Source organism: Achroia grisella, unplaced genomic scaffold (genome assembly GCF_030625045.1).
Source record: "Achroia grisella isolate CSIRO2021 unplaced genomic scaffold, CSIRO_AGI_Agris_v1 utg241, whole genome shotgun sequence".
Taxonomy (NCBI): Eukaryota; Metazoa; Arthropoda; class Insecta; order Lepidoptera; family Pyralidae; genus Achroia; species Achroia grisella.
The window spans coordinates 1,200,852-1,218,013 of record NW_026712734.1 but is presented as its reverse complement, the minus strand read 5'-3'; the positions used below and the strand labels follow the sequence as shown (position 1 = coordinate 1,218,013).

Below are 17,162 nucleotides of genomic sequence, written 5' to 3'. Positions count from 1 at the left end.
TACCTTTTAAATGAAATACATTTTCGCTGAAAAACAGAAACTAGTCAGTTCATTATTCATTAAGAACATTTCGCTGGTCTATCTACTTAAGATACATCTTGGGACGATAGTTATTTCGTTTAATTACTTCACATTTTATAATACCTACCGTTGATACTGGAACGCAGCCAAGCGCTTAAAAAGTAAATTAAATTGGCTGCAAGTCCCGTTTAAACAAAAGGGTTACAAAGTCCCTAATGTTAAGTGAATTTTGTAACTTTACATAACAAATTTTCAGATTGACAAGTAAATGGTTACAATTCGATTCAAATATTTTGTAGGTTATTACATACACACTATACAATTCTAACATAGGTTAAAGTAATTAAATAGGAAATTAATGCAATTGCATGAAAATAATTTATTGATTTTTTTATTTATTCTTTTATGCACAATATAACTTTTACAAAGGCGCGCTTAATGCCGTATGGCATTCTCCACCAGCTAACCTTTAGGTATACAGAAACCGTTGTGGGGCAGTTATGTCAAAAAACGATCACAAGGTTACTAATAAATATTATATAATATACATGAAATGCAAATAAATATAAACATATAATAATATATATATGTAGTATATCTGATATTATATAATGTCATACATTAATGCTAAATATAGATAAATATAACACTAATACAGTGCAATACAGTTATAACACATTGTGACTCAAGAGAAAAATAAATAATTTCTTTTTAAAAATGGGCTTACTCGATGCATTATGCAGGTATGCATTATGCAAAAATTAAAAATCTGTAACATGTAACTTTGCATTGGAAGTTGACATTTCTTATCGTCCCTTTCAACTCTTAAACTAAATTCATTACAGTACAAATAACAACGTAGACAGAGAACGGTAATTGACAATTGCATTAACGAAACGTCCACACGATGAGAGGGCATGAGGGGACCTCATATTCGAGTTCTGCGCCGAGTATGGGCTTTTTGATTCTGTGTGTAATGTGTGTTTATCGTAAAGAGTCGATGTTACCCAGCTAATTGATTTTCCGACGGGGTCTGTTACTGCGTGCGTCATTCCGTTTTCGTTTTTACATTCGAGCAACCAATTACTGCTACTATTGAATTCACTTTGCAAATTCCTGAGATTTGCAGCATTGCATTGAAAAGTACGTACATAGTACCTGCAGTTGAAGTCGTTTTTGTTGTAATTGTGTGTGTAAACAATCTAATTAGGTTTGAGGAATGCAGTATGAACAATGCATAATGAGGGATTAGGTATATGTAATTGGTTGATTATAGATAATTACAAGTATTACGAGTTTATTCATTATCGTAATATCTACCTTTTAAATGGAGTTACGAATGGTAATAAACAAATATGATTTATTTATCAAAATGCAGTTGGGCTCATATTCTTGTCCGTTTTTCTGAATGAAATGTATTGAAGTATCTTGTAAAAATGGTGATAAAATAAAAAATGACCATTCAACATGCTTATAATTGGGTTATCATCTGATAGCAAGTGGTAACCATTACCAATATTAATATTAAACAAATTAAACATAAATAGATAAATTATAATGCCAGCGGTGCGTTGGTTTGCTAATCATGAAGACTAATATTTGATAATTGACTACAAAGTCAATGTCAAAATTAAATAATAAGGATAGTTTTACAGTTCGATAATCGATTTTACCAATTAAGACAGAACATCCGACCTTAAAATTATGTAATATATGGGACTTATCTGTCTAAAAAGAATAGGCGAAATCTGCTAATATTAAATATGTATATGGTAACATCCACAAAAATAGAATACAATATTCAGTTAAAATTACTCTGTCATAATGATTAATATTTTGTTGATGATTCATTTATTAAAAGGGAAAATGTAACTATCAGAGACAAGTGTCTTCGTTTCCTAATAGATGTCAACCGATGCATTTTTTTCCATTGACGCATTCATTTATTTTTTCGTCGATATGATTTTCATACCGATCGGTAGTAAATGCTATAATCGCATGTCATCAAATTAAATGGACCAATCAACATCAGGTAGGTAAAGCATATAATTAGTGGCAAATACCCACAAACGAGATTATAGATAATTAAGACGGCTCTCTTACAATAACTCAGTTGTTGGCCGTCGTTGGGGTGCGATGACAAATAATTGTCATCTGTTGTGTAACTTTGTGATATTTAAATTAGGAATATGGTGTGCTTTTGGATTTGTACCCTACTAACATTAAACTTATTGTCTGTAAATGGCGTACCTAAAGGTTAGTTATTTTCATAATTATCTATCCTACCCTTGTATAAATGATGTGTTGACATTTAGATAATATTTATGACGAGGCATTCAAATCAATAACACATTTTGTTTGAATTTTGTTATAATTTTTCCATCAGTTTCATGATTTATATATTATTTTATCAATTAATTAATTATTTTATTTTATGAAAACAGGTACATAAATATTACAATTTATTTTTAATGGATATATATGTGTAATAGTGTACAGTGAACCTCACTGGTTCACTGTACACTATTACACATGCATGAGTCATATCGTAGCAAATTTATCTTGAATAAACTCAACAATCAAAAACAAATGTTATATATATTTATATAAATGTGGATATTTCAGTAATGTTAGAATCTAAAACATTAACACAGTTTGCCATATTCTAATTTTCATGTTAAACAGTCTAGGTAAGCTTTGCTTGAGCTAACAGCGTTCCGCTACGATATTCAAGTGCTAAAGATTAACAAACCCATTAGACTGTGGTCGCATATGCTACGTGTCTAGAAAAATAGAAATTGTTCTCAATTTTCAGAACTATTTAGGTATTTTTTCTATAGTTATTTATATATTCCCGCTTTGCTAGACTTTATTGTTGTACAATCCTCGTATTGTAACATCCAGCAGAAACTTGTAAATAAATTAGATCGGTGAACTACAGAAACAAGGTCAGAGATCATACACTACAGAAAAATAAATATTGACAGTATTGAATTTCGCTTATAATAAGATATAAGTAACCCACTAACTACATCAAGTATTATATCGTATCATACAAGTATATCTTTATCAAATCTTTTATTATATTCAAGTAATATAAATATAATTCTGCCAGCCCTAATAATATTATAGATTTGAGTTTATTCGTTTTTTACCTTTTGTCTTTTATTGGTTCAACTAATAATATAAATATGTTATATGATACCGTCTAGATTCGAACTCGCTCTCTTACGGCTTTGAGGTTTGCTCACTATGCACCAGATGAAAAGGTATTTGTAGACATATGCTGTACGTTTTCTGTTCGGTTACTAATTTACGTTGCTAATAAGTATGTAATAAAATCCTATTTCTTCCAAAAAACCGTATTTCCAGTCTACCAGCATTACAGAATTCTCACATTAGTATTATATGTAAGAACTCCACGGAGCCACGACACTCATAAAACATTTGTATCCATAAGTATGATTGTTTGAATTGGTCTGGGTGTATTCTATGTATATCATGCGCATAAAATACATAGTGTATTATTTAATTTAAAATGTCCAAGTATCCTCAGTTGTTTAGTATCCATAACACAACCTCTGTGATTAGCTTCGGCGCTGATTTGTCTAGGGATATAATTATTATTATCTATGAACATAACTAACAACTAGCATATGATTACAGAACCGTGTGAAGAATGTGTACCTGCACAAAATTGTGCTTTTTATGGTCAATTGAATAATAAGGAGAAAGAAGAATGGGTGGAAAGATATGAATCTAGCTGTCAATCATCACACAGTAATAAACCAGGCCCTCTATTTGGATTCTCGTCATCAGCGAAAGGAGATCTGGTAAAATTATTTTAATGCAAATTATGGAAGCATATATTCATACGTATATGAATGCTTAATAGGCAATGGTTGATCAACGATTCTATGTAAATTTTATTGAGTTTATTATATCTACCGATTTATTTTAGGGAAGAATTTCGATCCATATGCGTTGAGATACACCTTATTAATTAGTGTAGCTTTTGAAATTAAGCACCAGCCTTGACAGTTTATTTACTAAATACACTTTCTGAGGACGATTTTTGTTTTTATCGAGTTTCAATGGACATTCACAAACAAAGACGTGTAAAGGTAAACGAATATTTCTGCGTATAAAAGATTTTATTTATCATCTACCCGCTGTTAATCAGTTTACCCGTGATCTTAGCGGTTGAAACACTGTCGAAATATCGAAAACTCAATAAAAATAATTAAATCGTGATAAGATACCGTGTTTTTTCTTAACTGTCGATCTCAATTTAAAACAGTGTACTCTACAGTTTTTGTATAACGGAAATGTTCTTGATCTTATCTCACAATATGATAAAATCTAAGATAGAGGACGTTTACCTCATATCACACATTCGCCATTCTCCCATTTTATTCTGGAATTACAGAAATAGAAATTTAATTCCCGAAAATTCGCATTTAGAATAATGAAGCGAACCATTTCATGCGGGTTTGTGGTATCTTAACGACATGACCTACCTGGGTATATTAATTACGTTATAGGTAAACATACATCTACATATAAATAGCTCAAAAAAATATTATAAAATTTTGGAGGTTATTGTATAATCTCCTATCTTATCAATAAATTGAAACTTATTAAATTTTACGTAGATATAATTTAAAGTTTCTCAAGTAAACAACATATCAAACCGTCACCATAATTACAGCAAACCCAGATAACAAATTACATACGTAATAAACCACAAATAGTACCTATTAATTTAGTAAATAACTTGTTAATAAACTATTATTGGAACGCCATCCTAGTGGTCGAAATACAGTTTTATGGGAAGTTAATTTCATTATCAGTATACAATGAAGTAATTTATCACAAAATAAACGTGTCATTTCATTATTTCGCTGCAACGATAATAACTACGAAGTGACAAATTGATGGCATAAATAAACAATCAATGCAGTATTTTGTTCCATTCGTTATAACCAAATATACTCCACTAGAAACAGATTTTATACAGTAGTTTTCGCCATAATAAGTATCTCCTACTCCTACAGGATATATTACGAATAAATATTACGGCATAGAATCAAGAAACATTTATAAAACTAATATGAAAACTTTTTAATTACTTAGTCAAATTATTCTACACTTTATATTTTAATCATTACTCATAACAATGTATTTATATTAAACTAGCTACTCGTTCCGGCTTTGTACGGGTGTACATGTATTATATTCGTATAATAAACCTTTCTCTAAAATCACAACATCTATTAAAAAAAACCGCTTCATAATCCGTTGCGGAGTTTTAAAAATTTAAGCATACATAGGGACGGACAGCGACAGCGACTTTATACTATGTAATGAAATGATAATAATTTAAATACCATCATATCATCTGCTATTGTTTTACTCAGATAAAAAATATTTGACAAATAGAGATATCAGTATGTTCTATATTTTTTATTTCAGGTTTGTTGTCCAAATTCAATTTGGGGGACGGATACGCCGCAAGATTCATTAGATAATGACAAAAACAATTTAAGTAAAAAAAACCAGCATGATTATAATTCATCAAATACTAATGAACATAGTACACAAGATGTTAACATTGGAAATTTACCCAGTACATTTTCAAATAATAAAAACCTGAATACAAATGCAGACATTAAAAATAGTAAATATTTCGATAGGGGTAATATGTACGACAATTTCTTTATGAATCCTTATGATAATTCTAATCAGTACCCTAATGGCCGGCAATACAATAATCGAAACCCAATGTCAAACCCTATAAGACAAGGTTTTGATGCACAAAATCAGAATCCTTATTTCCAAAGTGTGAATAGAAATAACAATATGAATGGTAATCCTTTTGGGTCACGTAATATAAAAGGTCAGTGTCCTGTTACGAGTTTACCCCCCGATGCTCGAATTGGATGCTGTGGACTAGAGGCTTCCGACGATGATAGAATTACTGGTATGTTTTGAAATATAGCTTTTACTTTAAATAATTCTGAGTTTATGTGCTGGCTGAAAATATTCACTTTCAAGTAATCATTCTCTATTTTATCGTTCATTTATCTAAGACCCTATTAATTTCTTTGTTATAGTTGTATGCTTTATTAACTAAAATAGTTTTAAAACATAAATGGTTTTTCTAAAATTATAGCATAATACAACAAATTCATTTCTTTAGAAGATTCAAGTTTGTAACTTAACTGCACCATTGCACAGTAACGCACAAATTATGTTAATGCTTGTTCACCTTTTTAGCACCATCAGCATATTTTAATCAAAACGGCTGGAACTCTCGTAATGGCCGGATATATCCTAGAGCAGATTTACCCTCGTGGCAGCGAAAATCTCCAATGGATGACTATAGAAATTATAATAGACAAAAACGCGCCGCAGAATCAGAAAAAGTTAATATCACTATAGACAACCGTATAGCAGGTTGAGAGAATTATTATTTTTTGGTTATCATATGGGTTACTAAATTGACAATTGGGTACAAATATATTTTTTGGTCATGTAGGTTTTTGTGTATGTGTGTATGGCAAAATAATCAGTATTTATTATATATGCGTGTTACTTAAACTAAGTGTTTAATTTAAAGCCTACTTTAAAAAGAAGTAGCTTCTGAGTTTTTAGATAGTTCGTTAGTTTTTTTATTTTATATAAAATTTGTACCAAATCGGAATTAATGCATGTACGTTTTATTATAGTTGTATAGATATACCTACTTATATCCAATTAATATCTTATACAGGTGGTAAAGAAACAGAATTAGAACAATTTCCGTGGACAGTTTTACTGAAAACTACATTCGACTATGGAACAAATATAGCCGCTTTCAGCTGCGGGGGCTCACTTATCAGTTCCCGTTATGTGTTAACAGCTGCACATTGTGTCGTTGACGAAGGAGCCACAGTTCAAGAGTAATTAGCTTTTCTTTATTACTATACCTAACCTAATGATTTGCCTAACAATCGTATTGTATGCTAATGTGATTCAAATACTATTAAAATATGTTTAGTTTTGTAGTTGTAATTTATTATACTTTATGATAAACTAGAAATAAAAACTTTAATTAATTTACAAGTTTTATATTACTTACTTGTAATGGCTGTCAGAAGTGTTCATTAACTTGATTTTATTGCGTACTCGTCTCATCGCTTAATCTTTCTACGAATTATCGTTTAAAGATGAAGGGATGAGATCCATTTACCTACTATATAATATTATATTATCTGTGCACTTACTAAGAACCATGGTCTTAGCAGGTTATACAATAGTTTCCAAAAGGGACTTCAGTCAATTGTGGGACTACAATACTTGTAACAAGTAGTAGTAAATGGATCTCAATACTTCATCTTCAAATAAAAATATTAACTAGCAGCCTAAGGATGGCCCTTGAATCCTCTTAGAATTAAATATTTATTTAATCTTCTAACTGCAACTCTATTTTTCAGTGTCGAAATATACTTAGCCGAGTTTGATAAAAGAACATTCCCAAGAGACTGTAAAATTGTATTCGGCGAAGGTCAGAAATGTATAGAAAATATAGTGTTGCACGCTGAAGAAGTAACTCCACATCGAAATTACGACAACAATAGGCTCGAAAATGACATAGCATTAATACGGCTCCGTGGATCCGCTCCTTACACAGGTATAATCTAAATAACATTGTAACATTGTAAACAACAAATGTAGATAACATTACTTCCTGATGAGTGCGAAATTTAAATAACACATTTCTTCTATTTCCTTCGCTATTCTGTTGTAATTTAATTTCTTTTTTAGATTATATCCGACCTATCTGCTTACCACCTATCAATATTGACGACCCAGATTTCTTCAATTTACGACTAGCGATCGCTGGCTGGGGTCGCAATGGTAAATACAAATCCGACATCAAGCAATATACATTTGTGAACCTCGTAACACAAAGACAATGTCAGAGGTATTATCCACATTTGTCGAAAATGCAAGTCTGCGCGGCGGGACATTCTGGCGAAGATACGTGCAAAGGGGATTCCGGAGGTCCACTAATGATGGTTTACGAAGGAAAGTACTTTGTAGCCGGTGTTGTTAGTGGTAAGAGAGCTGACTCGCCATGTGGTACATCTGTGCCGTCACTTTACACCAATGTATATCAGTACCTACAGTGGATTCGTGACCACATCAGAAATTAAACAGTAGTGCGCGTTAAGTAAACTGTGTTCAATATTTTATTAATATGACTGACATGTACATTTATGATTAGTGTGTTTTATTTTGATATAGCTGTACATTTATTTCTAATATTATTATTTAGATAAAATACGATTAGTATTACTGAGAGTTAAACAGAAAAAAATGCTGTCAATATTTTCTATTAGCACCGTAGCGCGTTTTGTAGCTTTCTTACTATATACGTAGGTAAAAGAAAAAATATTCACATAGTCTATATAACTCACAGTGAACACAAATCAAATGTTTGTTGAATTATATACATAAAAATCAAAATAAAAATTGTATTATACATGGGTAGGTTATACATAGAGGTACAGATATATAGATAAATTTTACAGGCAATTTAACTATAAATTTTGCAGAAATACCTTACTGTTTTGAATCTATTTAATCGCATCTACAGCAATATAGGTGCAATGCAACGATGCAAAAAAAGAGTAAAGGGACAACGATCGAGTTTTATTTTGATCAAAATAAAATGCTACCTACTACGTACAGCCATAACGTATCTAAATATATATATATTAAGCAATAGTTATCTAAATTGACTAAGGAATGTCACCTAACTTTATGTTTAAGTTTTGTTTTTACATATTACCTATTTAAAAAAGGGATAAAATGTAAGTCTTAGTCGTATTCTGAATGATATCTAATATAAAGAAGTACTTTCATGTTATAACTTATTTATGTACATTAGTATGTATAAGTACCTAGCGGTACTTACAACTAAGTAAATGTATTTAGAGAACTACAAATCTATAGGAAATATACTTTAGAATAATAAGGGGTTGGGAGGGACAGTAACTATAGTTTAGTACTTTCGAAAATACTGCCATAAATTAAAAATAAATAGTAGATGGGTATTCTCCTGTAGTTGCTTTATATCATATATATATTGTATATCTTAATATAGATAGACACCGATATTGACGAGACCCAAAGCGCATTTTTGTTGAAATATTAATTGCGCATCAATATTCTCAACGAACTCAATCGTTTAATTTTAATTGACTGCATAACTATTAGCTGCAACGTTGACGCAACGGAAGCACTTGAAACCACTCTCTTCTTACCATATACAAAGCAACACAATCCGGCAGGAGGTTGGAGTACACTTAAATGAGTAAACACTATTATCAGAGGGAGTGCAGATTTCCCAAGAGTGCCCTTCTCCTTAAAAGTGTCGGACGAATGACCGCTATTCGCTGCACGATGCGTGAACGGATTTTTTCCTAAATAGATGTGACAGTAAGGACAAAGGTTTCGGAGTTGATGGGCGTGGTAAAATAAATTGCAAATACATATGCATATCATATATATACAAAAATCATATTGATTGTTTTAAGACGGAAAAAGTTCGGACGTAATTGAACTCTCCTAGACAGATCCCACGATAATTTCATTTTATTATTACTGTAATATTTATTTATAAATTTCCTGTTACTACAAAATTACAGGTTTTATGTACATATTATGTATATTTGCAGCATACATCTACTACGAGATTAATTTTGCTGGAAACGGGTACCGCGGCATTTTAATCTCGACAAGTAAAAACCATATTTTATATTGTATACAAGTTCACAAATATAACAGAATATATAAATCTTCATACAAATACATCAATTACATTTATATACCTTTTCTATGTATGTAAAGATGATGGATGATTGATTGTAGTAAATACGCAGTCGCAGATTCCGATAGTCGAGAAATATCGTTTTGAACTACTGCTAACCGCTAATTTAAATACTCAATTAATTTCATTATATTGTAAAGAAAATTGCATAATTATATTTGACAAAAACTAGAATGTCTATTTTACACCTTTACATTGTTGGTGAGCAGTGAGCACACTATTGTGTACTGAATTATTCAATTGTTTTATATTGTTTACAATGTAATACACTATTTATATTTACGTAAGAATAAACTAGTAATAGTGTTTCTGCAAGCATTCTTTTCCATTTAGGTTCTCATGCTCTCAACCTTCACTCCACTTGGGACCACTTGTACGCTCGTTACACTGAAACCCACAAACGACGTTTCAACTTGTCTGCCAGACGTGTTTCTATACTATAGTTAACAGAAACAAAATAGGCTAAGTTATATAGAATATTGCGGAATTTCGATTATCTAGATTAAATGTGAAATAATTACTATTTCAAATTTGTTTTATGCATACAATAGATAATAGAACGCAGTGTCAGATAAGATGAGATGATATAATGAAGTTCTATTTTCAAAATCAATTTAAGCAACACATTTTTCTATGTGGTCTTAGGCATGGATCTTTAGAATTACACCACACCTCTGTGATTAATTACAATATAATTTTCTTAATACTTAATATATCTTCCAGAATTATAAAATTTGGGTGATATGTGTATTATACAATAACTCGTAATTATTATGTGCTATGCTTGTTCTGGGTTAAAAGATAACCTATTTCTGCCCTTGTGATACAGTCTATTTTCATATTACATTTCATTCATTCAGCCGTTTCATTGTGAAAATCTATTAAGGTACAGTTAGACAGACATACTTTCGTCTTTATAAAATGTTAGTATGCATTTAGATTCCTTAAAAAACTAAAAGAATAGCTTTCAAAATTTACTTAATGTAATGTCATTTTCCAAACATTAATTTACTACATAATTAATATTCAACATTTTTGAAAATTTAAATTATTAATGTTATCTAAAGGTATAATATGTTACCTATAGACAGGGTCATAAACATCAAAATCTAATCAATTCGTATAAAGCGTCGGAAATTGGATGCTGCCATAAAAAGCACAAAATATTCTTTTCGATGCAAACATAATAAAGAAATGCGGTGTCATATAAATAATGAGATAAAATTCTATATTTATGCGATACGTTTGCGTTTATTGTTTCATTCGTATTCAGGTAACGTAGTAAGCTTAAGTAGATTACTGGCTATAAAATTTACTTTGTCCTTATTATTACTAAATTCGGATCCCACTAAATATACAAACGTACTGTCACAACTGTTATCGCAGATGGTGTAGTCAGAGGTATTCTCAACTATCGATATAGAGGTGAACAACTTGCCCACATTTCTCAACTTTAGTATATTTGCTGTCTTTCGGAATATTTTTTTGGTTTTATATCTCTGTTTTCTTCCCCAGCAAGTCTGTCAGAAACATAAATTGACTAATATAGTTTTTTAGTTTCGGTCAGATTTTAACTCTTGGTCGTATTTGAATCTCGTAAACCAGACTATGACTATATTTTAAAAACATATCGATCTATATTCACAATGTAGGTATGGACCGTGGCGCCCCACCGGACCGCGTAAATTTATGTAAAATCAATGCAACAAATAAAAAACGATTCGGCTGTAAATATATACGCCACATCACAATTAGCGGACACCCCGCTGGGACAAATACGTTTTGTAGTATATTTTTTATTCTTCTCTTTATTTGGAAGTAGCTACAAAATAAATAAAACTTTTTGGTTAATTCATTTAACTACTATAATAACTACGTTTTACACTTTCGCTCTTATTCTAAAAAAATACTCTGTTATAAAAGCTTTTTAAAAATCATAAAAAAAATATAATACGGTTTATAGTATAAAATTACTTTTTTGTAGCCAGCTACATACCACGGAGTCCATAACACTTCTTTTTATAGCATTTGATTGAAAATATATTATTTATGCAGGCCGTATATGTTTTGTAAACAGACATGACATGTAATTTGTTAGCAATTTAGGTGTTCCGTATTTGGTGGTATATGTATTTAATAAATAATAATAAAAATATTTTAGTACAGCTATTGTCCAGAATTATTGAAAGAAGATGCCTTACTTTTTATAATATATATCTTTTCAATACCTACACTAATCCAGTAAATTTCTCTTTTCTGATATCCTAGCTACAATACCTACAGGAAAAATGTTTGCCAGACCGAAAACCGTTTAATTATTTGTGGTGTATTATATTGAAACACTTTAGTAGAGATCGGATCCTGAATTAAGTCAACCAGAAATACAAGATTGTTTCCGTCCAATAGGTCTAATCTCTCAGATGGGTATTCGTGCCGAAACGATCCTCTTTTATTGGCATCTCTTTGCTAAAGTGTTCGACATTTTCATCCCATCGCCGGACTAATTTTAATGTTTACCGATACTCCTAGAAATTAGCTCGTTACCTGTAACAACAACAAAGAACAATGTTTATGAGAAGATAACAGAATGGAATAACAGACTAGAAACAGATAATAAAGTCAGATTGAAAATAGTTGTTAGGAAATATAAACTACTGAAAAACAACACAGGCACTAAACTTTTTAAAAAATCTATCAAAATTACAATCTCATAGTTAACTGTATAAAATGGGCAAATATATCCTTTGCTATATATAGTTCTCGTGATGGCTATCTTCTCATAAATTTTTTGTTGGATCCGATCAGCCGTTTACTTATACAGTTTCGATGTGAAAAATGGGAAATGTGCTCAGGAACTCCATAAAATCATACCTCCAGCACCGTTCCACCACAGTTCAACAAGAAGTAGAGAGTGAATCCACCCATATAGAGTTTCCTAGCCTTCGTAACAACCGATTTGCATTATCTATTCTTAACATCAAGTGAGATTGCGTTCAAACACGCTCAAATGTCGTGTTAAAAAAACCACCATAATATCAATAAAGATTTTACTACTAAAAATTAATAGATAGGTACGTTGTCTAATAATTTAATTAGTATAGAAATAATAATTATAAGTAGGTACTCATATTATTTTTTAATTATAAAGTACTCCTGTTGAATAGTCGAATGACGATTAGTATGAAAATGATATAATTAAAAAAACTAAAATAAATAAAAAAAATTTTAGCGTTTATTACTTGATTGAATCCGAGAACAATTTTAGGACTTCTAAAATATCTAACTACATATTATGTAGCTATTATAGCTGACTATTACCTATGTATGTAGGCACTAGCAGATTTGTTGTTCGAGATTCTTGCTATTGACCATGATCTTATGGGACAATATAAACATGAAATTCATTGTACATATGCAACGAAATACGAAACTCGTTTCATATTCAAGTCGTCCGAGAACGTATGGACTCCAGTTACTGTTTAAACTTCCTCCTGTATGGACTTTGTGTTAATTTCTATTATTTTATTATACGTGTATTGGCTTTTCTTTGGCTAAGGTAAGCATTCTTGGTATACTTTTTGTTTAGTAGTATTCAAAAAGAAATACAAATACCTTTCTCTTTATCTAAAAGTTTACTTAAATCTTATAACACTTGCTATGCCTCGCGATCCCTTTTTCTTTTTTAATATAAAACAAAGCATATACCTATAATCTGTCTTTATATAACATTGACATTTATTAAGCGGTTTACTAGTCGTGACAAAGTCAGACAAGACAGAGATACAGATACCTTTTCATATAATATGACATATAACAACGAAATATTTTATTATAAAACTAGCTGACCCCGCAAACACTGTTTTGTCAATATAAATTAAAGTCGAATAGGGGTGTGAAAAATAGATAGTAGCTGATTCTCAGACCTACTGAATATGCATATGAAATTTCATAAAAATCGATCAAGCCCTTTGGGAGGAGTATGGTAACTAACATTGTGACACGAGAATTTTATATATAAGATGACCTGACAGCGCATAAAATTATGAATTAGGTATTATTTTTTTATCCTAAAACGTGTCCCTAAAACTATTATTGCTAAGCTATTATTGTCTATTTTTTTGTTACCTTTAATATTTAACATGCATTATCTTCAGGGCCAGTCTGTTCATAGTTACATAAAAAATGTCTAATCGAGTTATAGTCATTACTGGATGTGACAGTGGACTAGGATGGGCAATAGCTGCAAGATTAGCTCGAGAAGGTCTGGTCACCGTGGCAGGAATGTATAACGGCACTAATACTAAAGCAGCTCAAGCATTGACCAAGTTAAATGCACATCCATTTTCACTGGATGTCACGAATTCAAAAAGTGTTTCCAAATTCAAAGATTATGTCATGTCGCTGTTAGCAGATAACCCTCACAACAGTATGTATTGACCTATACACTCATTACATTGTCATATATGGGATCATAGACTTTTTACTATAATGCTTTTATTTAAAGTGATACCATATGGTAGAAATGAAAATGAGTCTTACTTACATGTTATTATAAAACGCCCAAGCCCAATAAATCAAGCTGTACCTATAAAATAATATATGAAATTTATAATGGCGTTATAAATGAAGTTATGGTAACATAATTTCGTTTTATTTCTTATTACACAGTGTTATCTAGTCCTAAGCTAAACATGAAATAAACAATTGATAGAAGTAATTAAAAAACCTTTTCTTTATAAATATCTACATAACATATTGGTAAAATATAAAATAAAACATCCTGATCAATACAAACAAATATATTATAAAGAATCGAACGCGCGGTCATCACATCACACACATCGGTCATGTGCTAAACCGCTACACCGATACCGTTATATCTGATAATGTAACAACATTATTATTGTTCATATTATTATTCGGTACCAACCGAATAAAAAAAATTTCAATTCCACTGTGTTCTATTATGCTCCTATGTTCAATTAAAATATATTTTATCCAACACTCATTATTTTATTTTTTTAGTCAAGAAGAAGTTATCTTCTTTGAAACAATTATTTATTCTAATTATTTTAATCCCTTTATCTTATTCAGAACTTCATGCAATTGTGAACAATGCCGGTGTAATGACTATTGGTAACTATGAATGGCAAACACCAGAAATTATAGAAAATACCATAAACGTGAATTTAATGGGCGCCATGAGGGTAGTAACGGCATTCTTACCAGATTTGAGGAAAATAGCTTTGAAAGTAAGTATGATTTGAATTAATGGTCTTCATCCAAAGGTTGCCCAAGAAAGACAATAATAAGATTACAGATAAAGGTTTTTCTGGACGGATACAGTTTAAGTATAGTTTTGTCTGAAAAAAGTATAGAAATGAATCTTTATACAAGATTATCAATAGAAGTATAGAAATAAAATAATGAGACAACTAGATCTTTAAAATATGACTTAATATTGTTATTATAAGTACATTTTCGTCTTTTCTCTATAATAAACTATTATAAATATGAAAATGCCACAGATTTAGGTAGGTACTATACGAAAATAAAATACGACGTTAATAGTACTTGGTAGTACGAGTTAGTTAGATTTAAAATTGTGTCCGCGTCGATTGTCGAGAGCCCTGTCTGATTGACAACTTCGATGCGTCCAGAACTCATTCACAGTAGGTACGATATCCAAGATATGAATGCACATTAGTGCACAACAGCTTTCGTAATTTCTACAGCACGAATAGATCTTGGTGTAGCAACCTGGTTCAACGTTTCCGTTTAGATATCCACGAGGCAGAAACCACTTCCACGGCTATTGAAAAGTTGGTGGCTTCTGTCGACGAACTTACCCCCAATATTTGGAGGTCGTGACTTTTGTATATATATGTCACGTCGGTTGTCATTCCCGTTACATAAAAATCTAACTATTAAGCTTTTTTTTTTCAGAGCGAAACTAAACCTCGTATAATAAATGTAGCAAGTCACTGTGGTTTGCATCCACTCCCTGGATTTGGAGTATATAGTGCGAGCAAGGCTGGTTTGCTAGCCTGGACGAGATCTTTACGACTCGAACACCGATCACATGGTCTAAAAGCTGTTGCATTTGTTCCAGGTAAACTTATTATCCAAAATATTATTATAAAGGTAACTACAGTCCCCAATTTCTAAACATATTAGAAATACGTTATTGTAAGTATTATTTGGTGATTGTGACAATTAAAGTAAACCGTAAAGGTGCCTTTTCACCTTTAACTGTATAAACATCAAAACTATCTATCTAAATATAACGCAGTTTTTAAAACATTGTAAAAGAAAGGAACGTAGGTATACCTACGGAGACATAGCGCCACGGTGCTCATAAATATACAATACCTAATTAAACATTTTTTTTTACACTCTTTCAGGTGGCTTTATTGGTTCAAGTAATATAATGTTAAACCAGAGATCTCATGGTGAAGCAATGTTTGAACAACTAAATGAAGAACAAAAAGTGTTTTATGGCACAAGAATTAAAGCGTTAAGTAACTATCTAGGAGCAGCATCCAACAATTCTGGTTTCGACACATTAAGAGACCAAAAAATTATAGAAACGTTTATGAAAGCCTTGACTGAGGAAAACCCGAAGAACTTATATGTTGTGGAATCATGGAGATATATGTTTTATTACAATTTACTAAAATTACCCCTTCCCGAAGAGATTCATCTATGGTTAATCAGACAATTTCTAAATTTTCCTGAAGAATATTAAAAAGTTGTTATAGTATAATGTATATTTTATTTTTTAAAACGTGAGATTTATAAATACGTCCGCGTCGTCTATGTGTATATTATTTTTTTCAACTTGCAAAAAGCATTAAATAAAAATGACAAAATTACTAATACTATGTAATATTACATTATCTGTGCTAATACTTACAACAATATTGGCATATAAGATTAAGAATGAATTACATTATAAAATTTTCGATTATCTCTTTGTAGCAGAAAATTTTGTTTATTGTGTATCTAAGTCGAAATGTATGTAAGAGAAACACACGATTGATATTCATCATAAATTTATTTACATGTCAGCGTGCCAATTAGTGCTGTTCAAATTCTAATTAATAAAATATTTTTTTATTATTTTATACTGTTTATTGGTTTTATCTCATTCATTTCTTTTGTATTTTTATGATTTTTTCTCAATGGCCTGTCTACATGAAACAAGTTTTCTTTTATGCTTTAACGGAAAGTTTATGGAAACAGTGCCTATACAACCATG

At 30.9% G+C, this 17,162-nt stretch overlaps 2 protein-coding genes across 2 annotated transcripts; both read left to right on the top strand.

Moving 5' to 3' along the window:
• Positions 1-2,210: 2,210 nt before the first annotated feature.
• Positions 2,211-8,222, top strand: LOC131842697 (coagulation factor IX-like). The gene is made up of 7 exons (XM_059191273.1): positions 2,211-2,277; positions 3,688-3,854; positions 5,497-6,004; positions 6,301-6,480; positions 6,797-6,965; positions 7,500-7,696; positions 7,831-8,222. The coding sequence occupies exons 1-7, from the start codon at positions 2,211-2,213 to the stop codon at positions 8,220-8,222; spliced, it is 1,680 nt and encodes a 559-aa protein (XP_059047256.1).
• Positions 8,223-13,378: 5,156 nt separating this feature from the next.
• Positions 13,379-16,980, top strand: LOC131842573 (D-beta-hydroxybutyrate dehydrogenase, mitochondrial). Its single transcript, XM_059191146.1, has 5 exons — positions 13,379-13,457; positions 14,056-14,327; positions 14,996-15,153; positions 15,848-16,013; positions 16,306-16,980. The coding sequence occupies exons 2-5, from the start codon at positions 14,084-14,086 to the stop codon at positions 16,647-16,649; spliced, it is 912 nt and encodes a 303-aa protein (XP_059047129.1). The 5' UTR covers positions 13,379-13,457; positions 14,056-14,083; the 3' UTR covers positions 16,650-16,980.
• The last annotated feature ends 182 nt before the right edge of the window (positions 16,981-17,162 follow it).

What these genes read in the sequence shown, in the direction of transcription:
- LOC131842697 (XM_059191273.1), top strand. Translation starts at nt 2,211, where the DNA reads ATGGTGTGCTTTTGGATTTGTACCCTACTAACATTAAACTTATTGTCT. An exon ending in TATAGACAACCGTATAGCAG is followed by an intron (nt 6,481 to 6,796) that starts GTTGAGAGAATT and finishes TATCTTATACAG; the next exon opens with GTGGTAAAGAAACAGAATTA. An exon ending in TGGATCCGCTCCTTACACAG is followed by an intron (nt 7,697 to 7,830) that starts GTATAATCTAAA and finishes TTTCTTTTTTAG; the next exon opens with ATTATATCCGACCTATCTGC.
- LOC131842573 (XM_059191146.1), top strand. Translation starts at nt 14,084, where the DNA reads ATGTCTAATCGAGTTATAGTCATTACTGGATGTGACAGTGGACTAGGA. An exon ending in AGCAGATAACCCTCACAACA is followed by an intron (nt 14,328 to 14,995) that starts GTATGTATTGAC and finishes TATCTTATTCAG; the next exon opens with AACTTCATGCAATTGTGAAC. An exon ending in TGAGGAAAATAGCTTTGAAA is followed by an intron (nt 15,154 to 15,847) that starts GTAAGTATGATT and finishes TTTTTTTTTCAG; the next exon opens with AGCGAAACTAAACCTCGTAT.